Raw genomic sequence first — 26,100 nt, 5'->3', positions numbered from 1 at the left:
CGCCAATCTTCTCTTTCAGATCACTTCGGAAATCTTCTTTGATTGTTCAAATCTTCCGATCTCTCCCAAATACTTGAAGCTTTTAGTCCGTTTTATCTGACCATAGTCCGTGTTTGAAAATTCTGGAGCAGTTTTACTATTAGAAGACATGTATTATGTCTTTTCAGAGATTTCCAGCCCGGTTTTCTCAGCTTCTTCTCTAAGAACATTTACCTGCTGTTCAGCTATCACTGGTGACTGCCAAAATCGCCAAGTCATCTGCAAAGGCCAGATAGTAAACAAGAAAATGATCTTTTCTGTTACCAATTCTTAGACCACTTTTAATTATCAACTCAACCAGCATCTCTCTCCATGATCTTATTACTTTTTCCAATGCGCAGTTGAATAATAGCGGCGATAAACCGTCTCCTTGTCTCCTGTAACAGTTTGGAAACTTTCCGAGAGCACTCCTCTGAATTTCATCTTACTTCTGGATTCTTTTTAGTGTGTGGTCGATTAGATTTTTCGTTATTCTGTCTAAGCCGAATTCCGTCTAAACATTCAACAGAGGCCCTCGATCAATGGAATCACAGGCTTTGCTAAAATCCACAGTTGTTACCGTGATGTTCTCTCCTATATTCTTGTAGCTGGAAAGTACAGCTTTTAATGCAAATATCTGTTCTGAACATGATCTTCCCTTCCTGAAGCCTCCCTGGTTCTCTCTCAAAAGCGGATCTACCTGCGGTTCAGCCCTATTATTCCTCCCGAAAGTATTTTGTAGGTGACTATGAGTAAAGAGATTCCTCTATAGTTATTGACATCTAATTGATCACTTCTTTTATGAAGCGAATGGATAAATGCAGTTTTCCATTCATCTGGAATCGGTTCACCATACCAGATTTTTGTATAAACTTCTGTATGATAATGCCTTCTATATAGAAGATAGCTGATACTGGTATTTATCTGATGTAATATTAACTGTTCATTTTAGTTTATTAGTGATATTACAAATTATTTTTTATTCGCCAAGTGAAAATATTTTTCAATGATTCAATAATGAAGTTATGATTGAAATTGAAAATGTCATTCATTAATTATATTTCTGAATTGCTAAAAAACTATCAAGCAACGCTTGTGGAGCTAGAATAGGTTAACAATATTTGCTTAGTCAAATGATAGACAAGGATAGCAACACTAATTTTGATAAAATACTTCAATTATAACGACATCTACCTCACTATAGATACATCCATCTCTCATTATCATCAGAGTAAGAATTCCTGGAAATACAATAAATAAATTCTGTAATTTACTTTTGTTTTTCTTTTCTCCGTTGAAAGTGAAGCGTTTGATAAATTTACTAATAGAGCAAGAAGTTACCAATAGAGCAATTTTACCAATATAACTATAGAGCAAGAATTCCTGAAATGCAGTAAATTAATCCTGTAATTCACTTTTGTGTTTCTCTTTCCAACTTTCAAAGTGATGCATTTGATGAATATACTAATGTGATACAATATTATTGTCACGTATAATTCTGAAAGGAATTACATATCTTCATATCTTCTTCTCCTCTAAGTACCGTCTCCATTGGGGAGGTTGGCAGTCATCATCATGGCAATTCTTACCTTCCTATAATATATTCAATTAATTATTTCGTGCGAATGACCCTCTACTTTATCGTGGAGAAATTTGTCCTACCTACTGGTCAGCTTCTGAACTCTCTCTGTAACTTTCTTGGGTGTTTGCATAACAAATTCAGTTATCTTTGAAAATATAGTTTGATTACATACAGTGTTTGCTGCATACCTTCACACTGCATAACTATAAGGTCCGCCACGTTTCCTGACTTTTGTCGTCCGCAATTCTCCTCTTAACGCACAGGGCACGACATCTGCCTTAAACGGACGGTCACTGCAAGTATCAGATGGTCATGCGCTTGTTCTATTTGAAACTAAGTCTATGAAAAGAGAAATAATGTATTTCACTTACTTTGCATGTGAGTTCCACCGAGTAACATGCTTCCTACTCTGAGTCCTGGTTGTTAACTCTGAGATTTATCTGTTACAAATACAGAGTAACAAACGACATTATTTCTTGAAACGAACTTTCCAATTCCCTTTCCACTTAAGTAACGAATATTCACAAGACTGTATTACAGCATTTACATTATCAGTAGTTTGAGAAAGAAAGGAAGCTTCAGCAATAACAGTAGACTCCGTTCATAATCTTGAAATGGATCAATCCCATGATAGTTCAGTTTTCTGAAATTCAGTTCAATTTTCGAGTATTTGATAAAATATTCATTATCGACAAAATAACGGAATTATTTTACTTATGGTAAATTCAGCAACTACTATTGTTCAATTAGCTTCCCCGTTTGTTTTTTTACTGAGATGCTGTATCTTTTTCTTACCAATTCAAATTGCTTAGTCTACTAGATTTTTAGCTTGTGGTTTTCTTTATAAAATAATCTTGATGACAGTATTATGCCTGGTTTCTATTGTCTCTATCTGGGATAAACAATTTCAACTATTTGTTTCTTATAAACTTGCGTTTATTCAAATCATATTTTCAGCTAAAAGTCTTTAGATGCGTTTAGTAGGAGTGGAGTTTTTGCCTCAGTGTGTGAAAATCTATTGGTGAGTGGAGATAGAAATTTACTGAATGGGTAATGAGTAAAAGAATCTTTAATAAGAGCTGTAGTCCTCGTAGGCAGGATCGTCTTATCGCAACGATCTAGATTGTGCCGTCCTACGTAGATTCGGATCTCACGTTGGAAGGGTGTCTGCTCATAACAGCTCTGCTAACAGTCAGTTCTGACACAAGAAAATTGAATCTGAACATAATAAGTTTGAGTAGTAGAGGAGGACTAAAATGTCCTTACTCCGCCAGATGAAGAATGTTTTCATTTCATTATTTGGATTCCATTATCATATTATTTTATTAATCTTATAGAACATCTTCTATATAGGTAATATAAGAGAGAGTAGGGTTGTGTTTGTTCGTGTGTTCGTTTGTTCGCATCAAAATATGTCAACTTGTGGATTTGCATACCGGAAAAACGGGAATGATATTTAGATCTCCAAATTTTGCACGTAGATTCTGAAAATATCAATCTCGTGTAGCTGGAAGCCCAAATTTTAATTTTTCTTCTAGATTTTTCAGAATTAATGTTTAAATTTCATTAATGGTACATTCGATTTCATTAAAAAATCACCAAATCATATGGTCGAAATTAAAAAAGGAACATCTGTTTCTATATTGCTTTCTACCTGAAAAACATAGTTTTGAAACTTCGTTTTCCTGATGCAATGCTTAGGCCTACACGTGGCATGGATTATTAATTTTTCACCTAGAACTTTTTTTGAGACAAGGTGCTAAATAAACGTCTATAGTTTCATCAATTCTATATCGGCAATATGAAAACGCATGCAGTTAATATGTCTTTGAATGAAGGAGTTGCTAATTACATAAAGAAATTACATTCTTCCATTTTTATTTAATTAAAATTTCAAAATTATTCGAGCCCTGATAGAATGACTGACTCACTGTACAGTAAGTCGAACATTTTAATATTGGAATGAGGGGTATTTTGGCAAGCTGAGCAAAAAAATGTCATATGCACCTTTTCGTTATATCTTCAAATGAAAAATGCGTTTTGTGGGTTGTCAAAACTCCCTCTGAAAGGGAAACTAGTATTCAACTTATTCTATCTTTTAGTAAAATAACAATGATCATCCATCCATGTATCATCTTCTATACTATAATAAAGGAAAGAACTGGATTATACACGTCGCCTATACAGGTTTAAAGTATAGGGAAATTATGTTTGACGCAGAACTACTGGACTGATTAACTTGAAATTTTGTATATAGATTCTTGCTTAACCGAGGGTGGTTATACACCAATTTTTAATTCTTCAAGATTTGATTACATCAAGTTTTCAATTATTTGTCATGCTTCCAGTTTGTATGGAAGCAGCAGAAGATTTCTCTTAAAAGGGAAAGTAGAAGATATGTATGATTGGGGATCCTTTTCGAATGATAAAAACAGGTTTTCCGTCACACCCAAATTTTTTCCGCCATTTTGAATCCAACTTCTTTTTTTAATTGAAAGGTGGTCATACTGATTTACTTGAAATGCAGCATATAAATTCTTAATCAACCGAGGATTCTCATAGGCCTATTTTGAATTCTTCTAGATTTCATTACGTCAAGTTTTAAGAAAGACCCTTGCGAAGCAAGGGTTACCTGCTAGTTATTTATAAACTTTTGTATTTGGTTATGAGCTCCTTAATCATTACTCAGTAGTCTGGAATCCACCTGCAGCTGTTGGTCCACTCATCTTTCATCATCCAACTACTAACCACGCACAAGCTCAGGGCGTATGTGGACTTCATCCTCACTGATAATACAAAATAAACTTTGTTCAATCGGGAATCAAATAGATTCAATTAATCAATCGATTACTGGTTACCAATTAGGTCACAATCAATTTACTTATTTATTTTAATTCGAGTTCCACCGAGCAACATATTTCCTACTCTGAGTCCGGGTTGTTAACTTTGAGATTTATCTGTTACAAATAAAGAGTAATAAATTACATCTCTTGGAACAAAACATTCCAATTTCCATTTTACTTTGATAATTTTTAAATAATATTGCACTATAATTTCACTTTTATGAATATTATAGTACGCTTGAAAAATAGACTACTGACCGATTCAAAGTATTTTTTATGTATATTTTGTAATGTGTAGATGAAGTTGTATCCACTGATGTGTAGTTAAAATACATACTCTTGTATGTGTTAGAGAAGCTCAAAATCTTTCGCCAGCTAAGGACTCAGGTCACAACTAACCTTAATTGAGACCACAAAGAGCTTACAACCTTGAATGAAATTCTTGATCTCAAATATTCATCATAGTCTTAAATGAGCTTCTTATCAATCAACCTCTTTTCTCTCTACAGAAATGGTTTTTTCCTGTATCCAGTGATAGATGATTTGGGTTAATATTGAACCTGATGTTTATTGGCATATTGAAAATAAGTGTTGCACAACTTTGTTGAGTAGGCTATTATTAGATAACACATGATGAGACTGGATTCAATAAAAGTATATTTATATACGCCTAGAATACTGTTTTGTGTTTCCTTATCTCCATTATGAAGATATAAAACAGATACTCTCACCTGTATCTTCTTCCTAATGTACAAAAAAATCCAGTTTTTAAACGCTGCCTTGAAGAGCAATTCTCACGAACAGGTCAATACGCATTCAAATGTTCTGTCTCCTCATGCTTAGAACTCAAACGGAACTTTTCCTTTTGTAAGCCACTTGGAGGGGAAAGTGGTGGGCTTGTAACTTGTGTATAGTATACTATCGCAACTGAACTAGCAATACTTTTGAATGCTATTTGGATAAGGGTCTTGTCTAACTTGGATTGGAGCTTGCTTCCTCGATTAAATAAACTCCATGTTCACAGGTGTAAACTGCAATTCTAAGATACTGTTCTGCTTAATAATTTGTTAGTGAGCTAAACTGATCCTATTTAAATTCTAGTTTAATGGAGTCACGCAATCCCTACAATTGGGTGTTTGAGAGGCAGCTAAATCTCGTTTCCAAATGTTTTAAAAAATAGCGCATGTAACAGGTCTCAGGTAATTTATATCCTAATTTGCTGTGGCCTACTAACAAACTCTCACTTATTATCAAAAAAATTCTGTAAGAGATCAATTATGTTCTAGACGTTAAAAGTCTAGACTTGAACATGCGTAATGATTCAATCGGTTTTGATCTATAAATCTTATTTAAATAAATTTTTACGAAATCCACTTTTATTATGTATTCACTCTTATTATAGTCCAGTCAATATAGACATAAAAAGCGGATGTGCTTGCAATTTATATTGTAGTTCTAATTTTTAATATATTATTTGGGTACATAAGAGAAGTCAAGAACCAATTTCTTCATGCAAAATTTCCTTGTGCTAGATACAGAGTGGCCCAAATACCTCGTATTTTAGCTCATTCTCCAGTTTTCAGCTATTTCTGTCAAATCTCGTAATCGGACAGAAAAACTTGCTCTCGCCTTTTTTTTAGATCAAAAACTTTTGAATAAAATGAGATCATTCGGAACTCTCTATATCCAATGAGTACTGAGTTATGATTTTTCAAAAATGAGTGAAATTTGAAGGAAAAATCAATTTTGATGAATTTTAGTTTTTGATCAACAATATCTTCCGATTGTTATCATTTAGATGTATAATTCAAAATCCCTCTGGGCGTATTTTTGTGCTCTACAATCTGAAATTAGGGAGAGCGCTCTATCTCAAATAGATTACCAGGTACACCTGACAACAATGCTTCTTGTATTGTGAAAAACACCTAATTTTCAGCTTCAACCATCATCACCAACTACATTGTCCTCACATTGATATTTCGCACAATGACATAAGTTCACGAGATCATGTTCTATATGAATCACCCGTTAAATGCACTTCATTTCAGTATTTCCTAGTGGAGAGGCGCGCTTAAGGACACCTCAAGGATCAAAATTTCAAACACTCATAACTTTTAACGCAATGCTCAGATTTCATCGTAATACACTTCATTCTTCTCGGCTTTTCTAGGCGGTCCAAAATCATGCATCATAAGTTAAATTCGGTCGAAAAATGAGAAATTTATTGTTGAGTTTACTTAAGCCAATATTCCAATATACAAAAAATTGCCAATTTCTATATTCAAATAATATTCTTATCACTCCCCTATCATTGAGAAACTTATGAAAGAGAGTTGTTCATATTGCAATTATTAATTACTGAAGAATGACAGACTGAATTGAATTTTTCTCTGAATTTAGCTTAGCTTATATTCATCCTAGAATTGAAGATGGAAAGAATATGGAATTCTGTGTAATTGATCGTACATCGCATATTTCCTGGATCAACAACAACTTTGAAAACATTAAATTCATCTTTGAAACACTGATCTAACCAACCGGTATCTTTTTTTTTAATTCAACACTTTTTACTGATTGATAATTTTACTTTTTACTACTACAACACTTTTTACTACCAATTGATTGAGAATATGTTGCAATGGCGGAATAATAAATGCTGCATGACTAAGCACATATGAATTCCGTATTGAGATGTAAATGAAAATATTGATTGTCAGATAAATTTCATGATTCACCAAATAAAGTCAAGTGTGACATGAGATACATTGACTTTTTGGCGGTACGAAGTTCGCCAGGTAAGCTAGTTCTTCTATATTTTTATCGAAAGCCACCTTCTACTTTCTTTGGTAAAATAATCAATGTTTGAGAATAATTGATTCATGGAAAAAGCGCCTTACTTCTATGGAAGATATTTTTACATTGGGAAAAGCAACAACAGCTATTTGGCCGTTTTAATAAATAACCCCTTTCTTTCGCCCAAGTTGAATTTTAGCCGAATTTCCTCATTCTTTGCAAACAGATTCCACAACGGACACTTCTGAAGTTTTAAAAATACCCTCCATATATATTATATCATACTGAATTATTAAAATTTCATCGAAATTGTTTAAGCAGTTTTCGCGATCTGTCGGATATACAAACAAAATTAATCTTGATAGAATAGGATCAATTGATAGAAGCAGCTCCTGTCATAAAAGTTTGTTTTATGAAAAACAAAAATTATCTATACTCCCAAGAATAGCTTTGATTGAAGCAGCAGTGCCCAATCAATATGTTCTCGATAAATGCATTTTAATTAGTTCGTCAACTTGGTGCCAACCTAATGAAGTCATCTCAACTTAATGCCAACCTGACAAAATTATTAATTTAGTTGCCAGTTAACAACTTTTTCGAAGAGGTACTCTATCTAGATTATAGTTCTATGGTAACATATGATATGGACATTTCAATTATAATTAAGAGATTAGGAGAAGAAGAATATACATGCTAAAAGTCTAACTTTAACCCCTTAAAAACCACCCTCAGAGTTGAAATATCGCCAAAATATTTCGTAGTGAGCACCTAGTATGTATAAGAAAGCAATATTCCAAGTTTTGTTGAATTCCATCCAGTAGTTTTCCAGAAATGAGTCAGTGAGATAAGAATTTTATAAGTATAGATAGATTCATTTAGAATTTGGAGTGGAAGTTCAAAACTTATTCTTTTGTGGCTGAACATACAGATGTTTCAATAAACAAATATTGGTTGAGTTCAAAGCCACTGATCAATTCCATCGGGTTTTTTTACGTTCAGTAAAAAACCTGATCACAGATTAGTGATCACAGATGAACCACAGAATGAAAAGTCGGCTAGTATCTTGGCGCCATAATCCGCCATCTTGAAAGAAAGTGTAGCATTGTAATACAGCAGTAGTTTTAATTTCTAACAAGATGATGCAGTCATGTGTCGTGGTCTTGGTACACTCAAATCTTGGTTAGATTGATACCTTCCGTTTTGTGTGTATTCTGTGGCTGAACGGTTGCTCATGAGTCATGACTGACATGTTTCCCCTGTTGATCATATTTTGTAAACAAAACTAGAACTTGACCTATTTCATTGTAATCAATTAAAATAGAAAACCATCAGGTGATTGGAGTAGTTTTGAATGCTTTGTAATAGTATATTTCGCACCTAGGGCCGAAAATGAGACTTTTCCGGCTCGAAATCGGTTTTCAAGTCCGAGGCCGTAGGCCAAGGACTAGAAAAGATTGAGAGCCGGAAACACATTTTTGCCTGTGGTGCGAACGCTGTTTTTCGCCACACAGAAAAATAAACAATATATATAAAATAATAATAATTGTTTACTAAGCACTTCTGAAAGCAGAAGTGGAAGGAGATAGCTCTAGCAAATCTGAAGTAATCTGAATATCAGGGAATTGTCCAAATATTTTTATTTTTTATTCTGATTTGTCTAAATAACCTAAAAGAATAATAAACACAAATGATGAAAAGTTTTTTGATCAGCTGTTTTAGCACACTTGAAATTTGGCCAATCTGAATGTCAACAATGCTTGTTGTCGCTGACTTTGGAAGTCTAGGTTAGAAGTTCTATCCTACTCTGAAAATCGAATTTGAATAGTTTATAACATCTCATTTGTATTTCATTCATCCAAATAAAATGATAGTATCTTATTGCAGAATACTTTATTCAATTCTAGAAGCATAAACTGATTCCGTTTCATAAACTATTTTGTAAACACGTTCACATCAAATCAGAATCAGCTGACTTCAAGGTTATTTTACAGCCCTAGGGACGTAAAAATTTTTCCGGCCTGGTCAGAAAACAATCACTTTCGGCCTCCATATGACGCACGAAAACCAGCTCATTACATCCAAGTGGGGCGAAAAATATTTTAAATGCTCTGTAAAATATTTTAAATGTTATTGAATTTATGTAATTATTCATATTGAATGAAAAAGACTAAGAAATTGTCGAAAACCCACTGATTTATTGATAATTAGAAAGACCGGTTTCGGTTATTACACCATTGTCCATCTCTGATAAAAGTTTAACACGTTCATCAGAGATTGGCAATGGTGCAATAACCGAAACCGGTATTTCTAATTATCAATAAATCAGTGGTTTTTCGACAATTTCCTAGTCTTTTTCATTCAATAGTTATGAACACTTTGGTGGTAGAATCGATCCGATATCTACCGGTATCACTATAACTGAATAGATATAAAATAATTTATGAGTTATGACCGCCATCTTGAATTTATCAATTATGAAAAATATACTCGTTGCTTTCTCATCAATATTCTTATTTGGCTGGTTGTAACGAAGAGATTGAGACCATTTTCAAGTCTTTATCTAGAAGTAGTCGTAAAAAAACGATTTTATAGTTCAGTTTTAATGATAGTTAATTGGCTCAGCGGTTAGAATGACATCTTAAAAAAATCATAACTCCAGAACAAAAGTTGATAAAAGCTTGAAATAAACGGGAATAGATCATAGATTCTATTTCAAAGAAGTTTTGTTCGTCACTTTATATGCAAAAATTGTCATTGAAAGTAGTTATTCAGAAAAAAGTCTTGTGAAAAAATTAATGTTTTTGAAAAAGTGCATTTTTGTAGGATAAAATCATGTTTTAGGTGGAAATTTGTAATAACAAAATTGGAAGAATAGTTCATTTTGATTCGATTCGCGTTTACTAGAGGTCTCTATCATGGATGATAACTATTCTATGACCGTTTTAATTAATGCTGGATCCGCCATTACGCGGCCCAGTCGCGACCCCCGAATGCGCATCAAGTGGTTTGGATATCCTGAGGTACCCTAGAATCAGAATATTTGGGTATGTTTCCATCTTCACGAAGTGCCCACGAAATCCCTTAAGTAACCAGACTGTGTGGGTACCATTCCTCATAATTTACCTATTTTTTACTTATTCATCATCGAGATTATTACTTGTTGTTTCCGATAACATCTTTTAATAAATTGGTTATTTTTTTGTATAAGTAATGTGTTTTGGGTAAATTCTTTGTTGAATTCGTATTTTCATTACTCTTTTTTGGCAATGTGCCTGTTGAAACACCACTCTCATATTGTGTGATTTATTGAAAATTCAATATTGAGTTGACTGATGATATGATGGAGAATGTACAAATCTACTATAAAGATGCTGTAGAGGCTCTAGCCCTTGACCTTCATTGGAATTATAATAAAAAATATAAACACTCTATCAAACAATTTATTTAAACGGAGAAACGTTTTACATTTTCAATTCATGAAATTTTACTAAAAACAGAGAAAAACATTGAATCCTATTTATTTTAGGAGTGCAAGAATGAAAGTTTCATACATAGAACCAAATGAAAATTTCCTACATCCCGTTAAATTTAATTCAATACACTTGACCTACGGTACCTTAATACTTGAAGTATCTCACTTTATGGATATTTCAATTTGAATTGAAAGCCGGTTGAGAATTATGGCATAGTAGAAAGTTAATTCATAAGCTTAGAAGAAATAACCACTATGAATTCAACTTGAGAACGCATCAAGGTTTTTAAACATTATCCAGGGTTGTTAGAGAGAAAACTCTCCATTTTTCCAAAGTTCTTGAATGTTCTTCACTTCAGTTAAGTTGTACGTCAAATTATATTGATCTATTCAATTATCATAATTACGTATAAAATATTGGTGTGTGATATTAAAAAATAAAGCATGATGATATAAGCATTATTGTCCTTTATAACGATATATCAGGGCGTTCTTAATAGAACAGCTCAATAGATGTCCTGCGCCCTGCCACATAGTTATTAGAGTAGGAAAGGTTGAATGAGATGAAAAGTTGGATACCGAAAGGTGAATTAGACAGATCTAGTGATGGGGATTCATGGCAGGGGACCTAGCAGAACACCTAGCGACTAAAAGCCTAAATTCTTACGGAAAGTAGGAGTGTCAAACATGGAAAATCGCTGTTGATTAGTTGATAGGTAACGGAGATGAGCCGTGGGAAAAGATGGTGTCCTTTTTTAGTAAGTTTATCACATTGATAGTCGTCCTTGCTCTGTGTCTGTCGACATCTCGAAACAACGCCTTCGGATGAGTAGTGCTATTCTGAACCTCACTTCTCAGAAATGAGCACAACTTTCTCGACGCATCTTATCCAGTTCTCACCAACCTATTGGCTCTGGCCTGTGAAGACGCTTCTTCCAAAGTCGCTTATCAACAGAGCGGCCTTCGTTTGTGTTGTGTCATCACACATCTGATCTGTTCTATTCCGAGCGTCTAGCAATCAGCTGTTTTAATAGCCTCTGTGTACCAAACATAATTCTGGAATACTTATTATATTTCTATATTTGTCTACACTGCGCACATCATACAGACCAGTGAAGGGTGCAAGCAATTTCTTGCACTAACGATGTCAGTGGGTAGACGAGGTACAGTAGTTCAAAGTGAACGTGATTGACCTATGCTTAGCAGCACGGCCGCACGTAGATTAATTTAAGTGCTTGCAACATACAATTCCAGAAGCGAATAACACGTGTTGATTGAAATAAGTTATTGAGAATTGGTTTTGCAATGTTAGAAGATGGACGTACTGAAGGTGGACTAGTAGTTTGTCCTCCTGACGCACTCCTCTGCATTCTTTAAATTGTAAATCAACTCAAAAGTTCTAGTTTTGAAAATGTCATTGAAAATTCCTTTCGTGCTTCTTGCTTTGATCCTGTGATAGGTTTGAGTAAGAATGAATAATTAAGAACACGTTTGTAATTGATTTTTACCCTGAGAATTTTGAAGATTAGATTATAATCCTCTATTTAAGTAGACTTAGATTACAATATATGCTGGCTTGAAAACCAATTGAAAAAAAGGAATATGACTAATTATGACTACTTATAAAATCATTTTTTCAGATTAAGAGAGATTGAACAAAGATCAGAATAAAGATGGAATGCAATTTGAATTGTGATAAAATAATATAATATTGTGATTTAACTGTATAAATCGGTGGAGTTATCGTTCGATATCAAAGAATAACCATTCCATTAACAAGGTACCAAATATGAGCATATTTGGTCGATTAGTTCTTGAAAAATATGAGTAGGATTGCGGAAAAACGCAGACTTGGGAAATATTTTCAAATCCGTTCTTATTGCGCTTATAGAAGGCCAAATTTTAAAGTATTTGGTCAACTGGTTTTCCAGTTCTTTTGACTATGAATTGATGAGTGAGTGAGTGAGTGATTCAATCAGTGCCATTTCGCTTTTTTATAATATAGATTATCAATAATGATTATGTCCTTCAGTCTTATTGACATGTTGTCGAACGAAGAATACTTGAGTATTCTTCCTTGAGGTTCAAAACTTTATCCAGTCATAGAATGATAGAAAATCAACAATAGGAATACTTCTATTGTAATCATTCTGAATCAATAAAATATAAACATTAAATTTTGGATTTATTGAACGTAGCCATGAATGTATGACATCATGCTAGTTTACATCATTCTTTGTTGCAAGTCGTGTGGAAGGTGACAATAAATAATTCTCAGTAGCTCTCAAAAGGTCATACAAAGGATGCTTTTCAACGACCCTTGACATTGTTGAATACTTTCACTGCTTTTTAACAAGAAAGTTTGAATTCTGAAGAATAATAACTATATATGTAGTTATCATTACAAAGTGTACACTTGATGGTACATTATGATGGCCTTCCTGTATGGTTAACCAACCAACACTTTCGTAACTTACATACTAGGACGTCGACCCTATGAATAGCAAAAATTCAAGTTCGTGGGTAGAAAGTAATAAATAATAAAGAATCAGTAAATTCTTCGGCTCCTCTTCCGCTCTCCAAACAGCTTGAAATTATAAATGCCAATTCATTAATCAAAATTTCTAATGTCGATGTTTCTTCAAAAATTAAACATGCATTTTGAATCTACTAATCAATTTTCAATGCTTCTATTATAACCGAACATTCAGCCAGTGTTAGTTCTTTGAATTTTGAATGTTAAATGAATAGTCAAACATCTTCCTCCTACTTCTTTGTAAATATAAAGATGACCTATGTGACCTAAAATCTAAGATGATTGAAGATAAATAATAGATCTTACATAGACTGGAGATAGACTTCTCATATTAAATTAATTTTATTGTGTATAAGGTCGAGTTCAAAATAAACAAACAATTCCAGATAACAGTATTTAAAATTGATAAAGTATTTTTTGCAAATTAGGTGTTGTAAGTAACATTTTCTGTGAGCTATTATTGATTTTTCTATAAGTTTACAAATTCTTCGGTTTGATTTTTCTTCAGTTTGAAAAACAATTCGAGATCTCGTGCTCTAGGAGAGACTGGAACCTCTTTTACTCTTCTTACTCCCTCTCTTATCCACTGAAACAAGAATTGTTTTCCACTAACACAAATGGCCATCACAGCGAGAGTTTAGTGATAGATAGTCCATTTCATTTTGGGAGGTGTTCATCACGATTATTCAGCTTCCGGCTGAGAGTGGTCCAGATGTCCATTGAAATTTTTCATTCAGCAAAATAGAGTTCGATCAAGCTGTGCTCACTTAAGATTTATTGGTCTCAGAAAAACAACAGATAGAGAAAAAAATAAACACCAGAATATTATATTTTAATCAGTTTTATAATTACCATGCTACACCAATCACATAGCCCATCTGAAGCTACTTCTCGAAATTAATGATATCATGGTAATTCAAAATGAATGTCCCAATTTCAAACAATATTATTATATTTATTCAAAGAAACGATGCACACGAACCAATTTCACATCAAATTACTCACACGAACAACACGTTTATGATGGTGTATTATGAGTATTCTATGTGCCCTCCTTATGAGGCTCGCTCATCTTCAAAAAATAGGGTCCTTACACCTTAGTTTGTAAAAATACATACAAAACGTTCACGTTGAGCGAATCTCGTTCATTGCGATGAGGTAACGTTTCATGTAAAACAATCGAAATGATGTTTGTATATGAGGAAACAAAAACTTTCATCAAGCAGTGGAGAATGAATGACATTTTCTGAATTGAACGTTTCTTGTGCTTTTTCATAAACCATGGGGAATCAAACCTACTTTTTTTGTAGATGTGCGAGCCTCCAAAGAAGGGCACATAGAATAATCATAATACACCATCATAAAGTTGATGTGTTGTGAGTAATTGGATGTGAAAGTGGTTCGTCTACATAGTTGTTTTGAAATGAATATAATAATTGTTTGTAATTAGGACATCCATTTTGAAATACTCTGTATTTGAATTTTGAATAATTGTTCAGATAGATTTTATGCATTGGTTGTGGAGAGTGGAAAATTTATAAAACTCTTCCACAGGGGTGCCTTCAGGGGGGAGGACGCGGACTGTGTCCTTAAAATTCTTGGGTGGAAGCGTGGTGGTAAGTTCCAAAAAATGGTCAGCAGTGTTTAAAATGACTATTGACGATATTTTTTGGTTCCCAGCTTATAGGGGTGAGGGTGGAGGCTGATTTTTTCTATACTTAGGGGGGTGCATCCATGGGCTTGGGGGAAGGGACACCACTGTCTTCTACATTAGAATTAATTCATAAGTATGTTGATATAATTCATCTAATTTTTGAAATATAGAATACAATACGTGGCTTTGAAAATATGACGTCATTTTGTGGGTGTAGCAATAATTTAATGGCCAAATTGCTCTTTCAACTAATTGAAAGCAGTACCCGTTCTGTTTTTCTCCATAAAATCGTCTGCTCCTCTTCATTTGAAGCTCATAAAAGTTTATTGAAGCCGCAAAACCGGTATGCTCTAAAACTCTGGAATCAGGCAAATGTGGACAATGCGTGAAAGTCAAGTTTTGATCATTAATCGGTGTCTGTGCTCTTTCATATTGCATAATGTGCCTGCACTGGATCATTTTATGCAAATATCCCTAAATGACGATATGCCTACTTTATCATAATATGATGTCATTGATTGAGCAAGCTAGTTGAGCTTGCAAACCAGTGAGTACAGTTGAGCACTCCAGTGAACCACTATTGAGAATTTAACATTTAACATTCTATATTCTCTTGTGAATCAATCCCACTCTCACTGACACCATACTTATTCAAACAGTTGAAAGCACAAACAGAACTGCAATATTTACCCACGATTAAGAATATTGAACATTTTCACAAGCTTTAATTAGAGAATGATCTCCGTGATCGATAATAATCACAACTGTTCATCAGAGATCAAACTTTCATTGACATTTGTGCAGCTAGTAAATATAAAATCCTATTATCCTAGGCTACTTCAAACCACATCTACTGTATTATCATTATTTTATTGGATAAATGATTGAATAAAGATTTGAATAACCATGAACTGCAAAGAGTGGATTCATCTTCATAATTTGAAGTATCATGCATATCATTTTAATTATTATCAGATTGATTTAGCATTCATTTTTTATACCTATACTCCACATCAACGGAATAGTATCTTCCACTTCCTTGTTGCACTACACGTTTATCGATAAATTTAATACTGCACTAATATCATATCTTCCAAAAAGTTTCGTGACCAGTCAGAAGTCAAAAGTACTTGTAAAAAGTGAAAGTGCTGGAATTGGCGGGACCCAAAATTTATGAATTGAACATTTAATTGAACTTCATTGAACAATTGTTTTCTGGATCACCGGAAAACGTTGCAAATCGTGTTCCGTTCGAGCGGACTAGGTCGTTCAGGATTTGGTTCAAATAATTTAATGTAGTTGAATGCGGCTTTTGCTCGTCTCAACGGCTGTGTAATGTGTATAATCTACTAAGCATCCTTTTAACCACATCAAATACAAAAATCGTGCCATAACAGCTACAAATTATAGTGAGATAACAGCAACTACACATTTTAAATTTTGGACAACAAATCAAGTTGAAGAGAGACAGGTGACGTAAACTTGCTCAATTCTCAAAGAGTGCAGCCTACCCTGAATTAAAGAGAGATTAGCAGGCACTGAACAGAGCATAAGTCACAATATATAGAAAACTGTATTGCTAGTGTAGCATGAGAGACGCATTATTTACATTCTCCTTGGACTGTTTTTCTCCTTTCACGCATTTCACTGATTTTTCTCAGAGCTGTCAAAATAATCAGAATTGTAATTGTCTGGGAGCCGTGAAATACAGTAATTGTACTTTTTAATGTACATCTTTACATTTAATACATGTAAAAGAAGAATTATAAGATCATATGAAAGAACGAAATATCCTATATAAAATACAAACGAGATTGTTTATTGTTATAGCATTGTATTCATAGGAGTTTTGGAAAGTATAGCGTTTCTGAGAGTCGATTACTTCATGAACAGATTAAATACAGAGATAAAAAAGGAAACTTATGTGAAACTAGTACCCCACAAACTGAAACCTCTCAAGCCTTGGATTACAACTGGACTAATTATTTCAATAAGGAAACGTGATCTCATGTACCAAACTCTTAAAAAACAGCCTTTCAACTCCATTCTAAAATCGCAGTATATGAATTATAGAAACATCTTAAATAATATGATTAAACAATGTAAATATAACTTCTATAATGATAAACTATGGAAATGCAAAGGAAACTCAAAAAAAATATGGGAGTGTATAAATGATTTACTCAACACTAAAAGAGAGACTTGTACGCCTAAGATTGAGTCCGATGTTCTTAATCACCATTTTGCACATGTAGGTGAGTTGTATGCCAATAAACTAATTAATGATAACCCTATACAACATACATTTGTTGATACTACAATTCCATCGTATAGTTCCTTCTTTTTGGCTTATACAGATGATGACGAAATATTGGCCACAATAAATTCTCTCAAAGGTAATTCTGCTCCTGGAGTGGACAATCTAACAGCTACTTGTCTAAAGAAGATTGCTCCCTCAATTACAAAACCACTCAAACGTATCATCAATAAATGTTTCGAGGTGGGTCATTTTCCAAGACAGTTCAAAGTTGCCAAAATTGTTCCTATCCATAAATCAGGTGATCCGTCCAACCCTACCAACTACCGTCCTATTAGTCTGATGAATAACTTAGCCAAAGTAATGGAGAAGATAATTAAAAAAAGATTATTGGGCTATCTGAATAAATTCAACATTATTAATGAAAACCAGTATGGATTCCAGCCCGGTAAATCTACAGAGGATGCCATCACCAGATTATTACAAATTATAACAAAAAACTTTAATAGTAAGAAAAAAACCATGACAGTATTCTTGGATTTAGCCAAGGCATTAGACACTATCTCTCAAAAACGACTTCTGGAAAAAATGGAACACCTGGGGATTAGGGGTAATATTATTCAAGAGTTACCTGTCAAATCGATCTCAGATACTCAACACAAGCAATATGAAACTCACTGATTTTGGTCTGCCGCAAGGTACTGTCCTATCTCCCATTTTGTTCTTAATCTATATCAATGATCTCCTTAAATTAAATATAAGAAATTGTAATATAATATCATTTGCAGACGACACTGCTCTAACTTTCACTGAAAACTCATGGGATGATGTAAAAATTGCAGCGGAAAGTGGACTCAGATTGGCGTTCTCTTGGCTTAATCAACACATATTAACCCTCAACACAACTAAAAGCGTCTTCATGTTATTTTCACCCAATTCCCTTACTCAACCACGAACAATAGACAGTATAAAAATCCATCGATTAAACTGTAACGACCATAGACTTCTTAGCTGCTGTTCTTGTCAGAAAATTCAAAAAGAAAAAAAGTTAAGTACCTGGGTATCTTGTTGGATCCACACTTAAGGTGGGATAATCAAATTAATAACATGTGTTCCAAACTAAAATTCCTTATCTACAAATTTCACCAAATTAGACAACTGAGCAATATAAAAATAGCTAAACTAATCTATTATTCGTATGCTCAATCCGCTTTTCAATATGGCATACGGGCTTGGGGGGAGCTTTGAATGCGCATTTCACAAAACTTTTCATTATTCAAAAACATCTTTTAAAAACTATTCTAGGCAAACCCAGACTTTTTCCAACAAAAGATTTATTCAGGGAGTTCAAGGTTTTAACAGTTCGACAACTTTTCATAAAAAATTGGTACTATATATTATAAAAAATAAAAATTTATTTGAACCTCGAGAATCTCTTTTGGGCTTGCGCCCCGCGCGAGACATTTTCCAATTGTCAGAATGGACTTGAATGTGTGTAGGAGACAGTTTTCTTATATTTCCAATAAATTAATAACCACATTACCTTAAATATTCTTGAAAAAACAAACATAAACCAAAGGCTTAGATCAGACATAGATAAATGGATAATAGCAAATAAAATCGAGGAAAAATTGTTTTAAATAAACTAATTTTCGTCTACTCCATGGTTGCAGTTGACTTACCTACCTCTTACCGTTCTCTTCTCCTTCATTCTCCTTCTTCTTCGTCTTCTTCTTTCTTCTTGGCCTTTTCCGTCTTTTCTCCTTCCGTTCCTTTATTTTTAGTATCCTCTTTATTATTAAGTACTAGTTTTTATTCTGTATTTTTTCAAGAAATTTGTTTTGGATCATTTTTGTTGAATATTTTTGAAAAACATTTATATTGCAACTCACACCTGCGCACAGGGTTTCTTTGCAGGTGTAGATTCTTATATATATATTTTTTTGTCTTGAAAGTGTTGTATATTTTTTTGAGAATCAATAAATTTGAATCTTATAATGAATGTTGTCTTATTATTCCATTTCCTTCCTTTATCACCATCAACTTATATCAAATTGAACAATTTGGGTCGAACTTCGAACCATATCATTCATTTCCTAATTTTGATTCAGTTCTCAAATTCACTAACAGCCCTTTTGGGCTTCTTATGGCTCAAAAACGGGTTTCGTGGGCACTTCATGAAGATGGATACAGACCCAAATATTTTGATTCTAGGGTTCCTCAGGATATCATTGCTCACTTTGATAATAACTCATCAAAAACTAATCGATCATGAATCAATTTGTCAGTGGCCCACGTCTTTCCTCAGATTTATCTGAGCAGGATAAATAACATTTATTCAAACAAAAGAGAAAGTTGAAATAACTCACAGTTCATCAATATTGATAGATCTGATGTCGATACATAATATAAAAGATACTAGCTGTTCGTAACGCAGGGTGACCTTATAGACCAACTCTATATGTTAGAGGAAGAGCCATAGGTCTCAATACAGCGTGATGGCTTATGGCTAAGTTGAGTAACGAACATAACCGACTTTTAAATCTTTTCTCACTCGTGCACTCTCATTTTTCCTGATAATACTTTTCTTTCTTTCTCTCTCAGTTAACACTATAGCTAGCTATTAGAAACTGTTTTATTAATACTACTGTCTAATTGAATAATAAATTATATTACGCAACTTTTCATTCTTTATTGAAACAAACTGAGCTTAGAGGTATATTACCGATACCCTGTCATTAGAGGAATCCATGAAAAATTCTTCTTCTCTCTCAAAGTTGTCTTTTTGAAGTTGTATGCTACGTCATTTACTCAAATTTTTACCTCCAAGTTTATTGTATAGATGGCTCTATTGAAATAATCACTTCGCGGTGATGAGATTATCTATGTGAAATTTAATCCTGACCGAAGCCTTGCGCACACCGATGCCGTTGCGGGATAATGGCGGGACGCAAGACAAAGCCAGTCAGGGGCTTTGAAATTATCTTTTCCTACAGTTTTCTTGAAAAGTGGCCATTTCTGCACTGATTACAGAACGCAAAGAATCACTTTTCCGCTCTAGTGCGGGAAAATGTTTTTCTGCACTCCAGATTTGCAACATGGCAACACAAAATAGTTAGTAGGTTATATGGAGCACCAGTGCAGAAAAATCAAAATTAAGTTGGTAACTGTGGTATAGTGTGGTATTATAGTGTTGTGGTGCACGTTATAAGAATATTGAGGCAGTGGACACCGAGGACAGCGACAGCACAGTGCCACATCAGTGACAGCCGCCCCGCCATTCATTTACTACTACATTATTCTATTTTATTTATTAATAATAAAATTACACAGATATACATTTGATGGATTTCAGCCATCATTTTACCCAGAATCAACCATTTTTCATATTCAATGGTAACTGTAGGAAAAATTTAATGTGAAATCCGTGCGCAAAGTTCCTCTGCTGCACTCAAGAAACCATTCCGCCCTCGCCTACGGCTCGTCTCTTTCGGTGCAACAAACTGTCACTTTGCGCACTAGTTGCACAAATAACTATGATATAGTTGAATGGTTGAAATTGTCCTGCTGCCGTCATCGTCCAGCGTCCTGCAGTTATCTCACATCGGCGAGGCTCAACACAACTTTTTTCGCAGATTGAGATGTAATCTTATTACTGTATACTCCATTTCTTGGAATACATCGACATTGGAAATTATTTTCTTCTACTTGTCATAATGATCTTCATCTCTTGAAGTAGGCCTACCCGCCTACTGCATAATCAAGTAACAATTTGTTTAAGAAAATCCCAACTCGAACTGGATTAATTACTTTTTACTTTCCTTGCCCTATTACCATAGGTAAGGAAAGTATTGCATTCCGAAAAAAATTAAGGTACCCCAATTTCTAAATTTCTATACGTTTCAAGGTCCCCTGAGTCCAAAAAAGTGGTTTTTGGGTGTTGGTCTGTGTGTGTGTGTGTGTGTGTGTGTGGTGTGTGTGTGTGTGTGTGTGTGTGTGTTGTGTGTGTGTGTGTGTGTGCGTCTGTGTACACGATATCTCATCTCCCAATTAACGGAATGACTTGAAATTTGGAACTTAAGGTCCTTACACTATAAGGATCCGACACGAACAATTTCGATCAAATGCAATTCAAGATGGCCGCTAAAATGGCGAAAATGTTGTCGAAAACAGGGTTTTTCGCGATTTTCTCGAAAATGGCTCCAACGATTTTGATCAAATTCATACCTAAAATAGACATTGACAAGCTATATCAACTGCCATAAGTCCCATATCTGTAAAAATTTCAGAAGCTCCGCCCCATCTATGCAAAGTTTGATTTTAGATTTCCAATTATCAGGTCTCAGATATAATTTAAACGAAAAATTTTGAGTGGAAAAGATTGAGCATGAAAATCTTTTCAATTAATGTCTTGTAACATTTTCACCAAAAATTGAAAATAAGTTTGAAATTTGAGAAAATGTGATTATTCAATTGCAAACTGTTGGCAACTGTTGATTCTATTAAATCATTCACTATAAAGAGATAGCAGACTTCGTGTGTCTGCAGCGCTATTGTCCTGTCACCAGCTGGCTCAGATCTTAGAAAAGTAGACTTGAGATGCGCGGTAACACTAGCGTCAGGTGATCAATTCTCATAACGGCAAGGAAAGTTGTGTGAGTGCGCCACACCAGATTTTTACAATAATCTCTATCATACAAGAAAAATGACTTCTGTTTAGATCATCTGTACTTTTTGATTGAATTTTATTGGAAAAATCTGGTGTGGTGCGCTCACACAACTTTCCTTGCCGTTATGAAAATTGATCAACTGACGCTAGTGTTCCCGTGCATCTCAAGTCTACATTTCTAAGATCTGAGCCAGCTGGTGACAGGACAATAGCGCTGCAGACACACGAAGTCTGCTATCTCTTTATAGTGAATGATTTAATAGAATCAACAGTTGCCAACAGTTTGTAATTGAATAATCTTATTTTCTCGAATTTCGAGCTTATATTCAATTTTAGGTGAAAATGCTACAGAACATTAATCGTAGAGATTTTTATGCTCAATCTTTTCCACTTGAAATTTTTTTGTTTAAATTGTATCTGAAGCCTTATAATTGAGAATCTAAAATCTAACTTTGCATAGATGGTGCAGTGCTCCTGAAATTTTTACAGATATGAGACTTGTGGTAGTTGATAGAGCTTATCAATGACTTCTAGGTATGAATTTGATCAAAATCGTTGGAGCCGTTTTCGAGAAAATCGCGAAAAACCCTGTTTTTGACAACATTTTCGCCATTTTAGTCGCCATCTTTATTCATTTTATTCATTTATACAATAAGAACATTATCGAAATGATAGGGAGAGGAAAAATAAGGTAACCTTGTGCTATTCCTCTCCCAAATTTAGATAACACATAGTCCGAAATAGGTTAAGTCTTGTAGTTCTTCAAATTTTCAGTCCTCAAGTATTTTCACAAAGTAGATTTTCAAATTCAGATGCTTCAAAACTAAACATTGGAGAAATATTTAACATTAGTTTGACTAAAATAGGAAATCTTGAATTGCATTTGATCGAAAATGTTCGTGTCGGATCCTTATAGTGTAAGGACCTTGAGTTCCAAATTTCAAGTCATTCCATTAATTGGGAGATGAGATATCGTGTACACAGACACAAACACACACACACACACACACACACACACACACACACACACACACACACACACACACACACACACACACACACACATACAGACCAATACCCAAAAACCACTTTTTTGGACTCAGGGGACCTTGAAACGTATAGAAATTTAGAAATTAGGATACCTTAATTTTTTTCGGAAAGCAATACTTTCCTTACCTATGGTAATAGGGCAAGGAAAGTAAAAAATTGTTCACTCCATGGGGTAAAATTGAATATCGACTATTGAATAGTCAAAATCGAATTATGAATATATTAATATTATATAGTGTAAACTTGAATTGTCTTGATCAGTAGGTTTTCAACAATAAATTGTTTACAACAATTAAGTACAGTAGGTTTTCAACAATATTCCAATTTTACTTGGTGTTGTAGTAAAAATTAAAAAGCAGATTATAATTTTTATGTGTGAATAATTATTCTCAGAAATACAATTTCTGCGACTTGATCAATTATTTGGTTTTTTCATTGCAAAAATGAGCAATTTTGGCCATCATCAAATTATTATATGTTATGAGTACCCTACTTGGAACAGAAAAAGTGAGTCTCAGTTTGTTATACGTTTTGATAATTTATTATAAAATCTGACAAGTCATCCTGTCAGTATACCTGTGGCTATTAGGTCCGTTAGCAGTATTACTATTCTACATCATTTCATAACCGCTAATGATTCTAAGTGGTTGAGATGTAACCTCCTAGCCAAGATATACATTTTTTATTAAAAAAACGTTTTTAGTTGAATTCATTCTTTAAAATAATTGAACAGCACTACTATTTTCAAGCAGAAAGCTACATAACAGACATTCACGTCATTAGCTTGTGCATTAGGAAAAATAGGAATTATTGTGAAACTGTGAAAAAGTCGTGCAGGCTACGATTTAGTAAATTGGAGTGAATATGTACCGTACGCATGTCTATAAGTACTTTTTATGATGAGTAGTAGAGTACAGTAGCAGTATATGTTGGTAGTAATAGCGACCACAGGTGCTCACACTCATCTGAGTTGCTATAGTATATTTTTCAATCAAATTCAGTAATTTGGTAAGTGGAATTAGAAAGGCATACACTTTTGTTGGTACCATCAATTGGAGCAATATTGAGGCACTTGGAGAGGCGCAAGTGATGAAAATGATTCTTCCTTTGTAGGCCTATCTGTACAAAAATTGATTATGCGAGAATATTGAGAATGGGATCATTGTGAGAGCAGTTACTTGAAAACCTTACAGACTCAATTTTCCACTATACAGAATTCAGATATATTCAATGTAGGCTGCTATTGGTAAGCTGTATGGACTATAAGAACTTTATTCAGCGTAAGGTGATGTGTGACTTTTGTTACTTTTATTACCATTAGATTGAAATGAAATTGTACTTGGTGCTAGCCTATTTTCTTTACATTTTGAATTTTCTCTGTTGGGGCGAAGCCACACGAAGCATTTTCCAGACGAGTCGGCAGGGCAGGAATCTCTCCGATAATTGATTATCAGCTGATTCCCAAACTCCAACCCAATCAGAGAGCTTCAGAGAGCAATCGGTGAACTTCCTCCTCTGCCGACTCGTCTGAAATAACGCTTCGTGGGGTTTGTCCCTAACAGAGAAAATTCAGAATGTACAGAAAAGCCAAGTGGGCTTCCACCAAGTATTTCACTTCTATCTAATGGTAATAAAAGTAAAAAAGTGATTATTTGATGATGATCATTATTATTTATAATTAGTGGTTGATTCACATCTCTAGTTTCCAAACTAATTGTTATTTATTACTTAACTATCATTAAATTACTATTATTTCTCAATAACCAATCTTATATTTTATGTAGATTCAAAGTAAGCAAGTATCTTGGCAGGTGGTGAATAATGTTTTCTCTACAGAACATCGACTGTGTAGGTCGTATAAACACGACCCATTCTCAACTGGATCTCATCGATGGAATTCGTGACAGATAGTTAAGACAGTTCGCAGTGATTGGAGAGTTCATCAATTATCAGGTTTCAGAGTAGAGAAGGATCTCACGCTGTTGAATAAGTCATCTAATAAAGGCTAATTAAATCAATGTAATTTGAATATTTTAATTAAAAACTGATTACATTTTATTGTGAAGGTCGGTTTTAGAATGTATTTTGTTTAATATTGATTTGTTGCTCGTTTCAAAACGGGTTCTGTACATTTTCTCTGTTTTTGGTGTTTTAGCCTCCATTTGAATGCTACTAACTAAACGTCGTGGTTAGGTAATTAATCTAGTGGTAGGTAAAGCACTAATCAGTATTTTCGGGTGGCTGAGATAATAGTGATGCGCTTGTTTCAGGTTAGTCGGGAAACCGGTTGAGATGATGGGGCGGGCGGCTCAGTTATGCAATAGCGGCTGCATTTTATTAGCAAAAAGCGGCCAAGTCGGTCACCGTATTGACCTATGACCCTCAACAAAGCTAAGAACAAGGCGATGGCAGGGAAGATGATGTTACCGCCGCGGCAGGAGGATGGCGACGAGAAGGAGGAGTGATGGGACGGTGAGAAGGAGGAAGAAAGTGCTCGCAGCACCCAACTGAGGAGGAAGCGCTGTGCCAAAGTGATGTGCGCCTTTCTGCCAGTAACAAGCCATGCTCTCCTGGACGCTCATTGCCCTAGGTACGTCAAATAATCGATGTTGGTCTTCAACAATAGTTTCCGGAGTGATTGGTTTTGTGTGCGCCAGTGATTTTTGTGCTGAAATTTTTGTGATTTTTGATTGAATTTTCATCTAACACAGCATAATTTGGAAACATGTTGTCTACGAGCATGCTGTGTCATAATTTTAGAGGTTTTCGGTAACAATAATATAAAAATAATATTATATCTTCTCCAATAATCTCAAAATATAAACTCGATTTATAAGAAACAATATTATATTGCTTTATCACTTAGTTGTGGTTAAAATTATGATTTGGAATAATTCTTTTTGATTAGATTTTATTGATTGGGCATTGGCCATCTTCAACTTCCTATTAACGTTCTAATCCATCTACAACTACTAATACTCGAGTAAGATTCAAGTTTTATCTTCTCCTGAGGTAGGTCATAAAACATTGTGCATACATATAACATATAATATTAGTTCTTAACTACTCTAGCCTACACTTAATCCTAATATAAGCCTAAACTTTCGAGTGAAGCCATATAGAGGAGAAATATAGTTAGAGTACATTACTATAATTAGTATATTACTATACATGTATATACTACATAGCAAAGTGGTGTGGTTGGTTTGTCTTACCTCCACGTAGA

The 26,100-nt window shown here is 34.2% G+C and overlaps 1 protein-coding gene across 1 annotated transcript in view; it reads left to right on the top strand.

The window, feature by feature from the left end:
- LOC111049950 (mucin-5AC-like) overlaps positions 1-26,100 on the top strand; it is a 119,099-nt gene that overhangs the window by 66,635 nt on the left and 26,364 nt on the right. The window contains exon 2 of the mRNA XM_039421239.1: positions 25,145-25,464. Within this exon, the coding sequence (XP_039277173.1) occupies positions 25,437-25,464 (28 nt within the window). The 5' untranslated portion in view covers positions 25,145-25,436. The remainder of the gene's footprint in view (positions 1-25,144; positions 25,465-26,100) is intronic.

This window comes from Nilaparvata lugens, chromosome 2 (genome assembly GCF_014356525.2).
Source record: "Nilaparvata lugens isolate BPH chromosome 2, ASM1435652v1, whole genome shotgun sequence".
Taxonomy (NCBI): domain Eukaryota; kingdom Metazoa; phylum Arthropoda; class Insecta; order Hemiptera; family Delphacidae; genus Nilaparvata; species Nilaparvata lugens.
The sequence above is the reverse complement of the archived record's forward strand: the minus strand, read 5'-3'. Positions and strand labels throughout refer to the sequence as shown.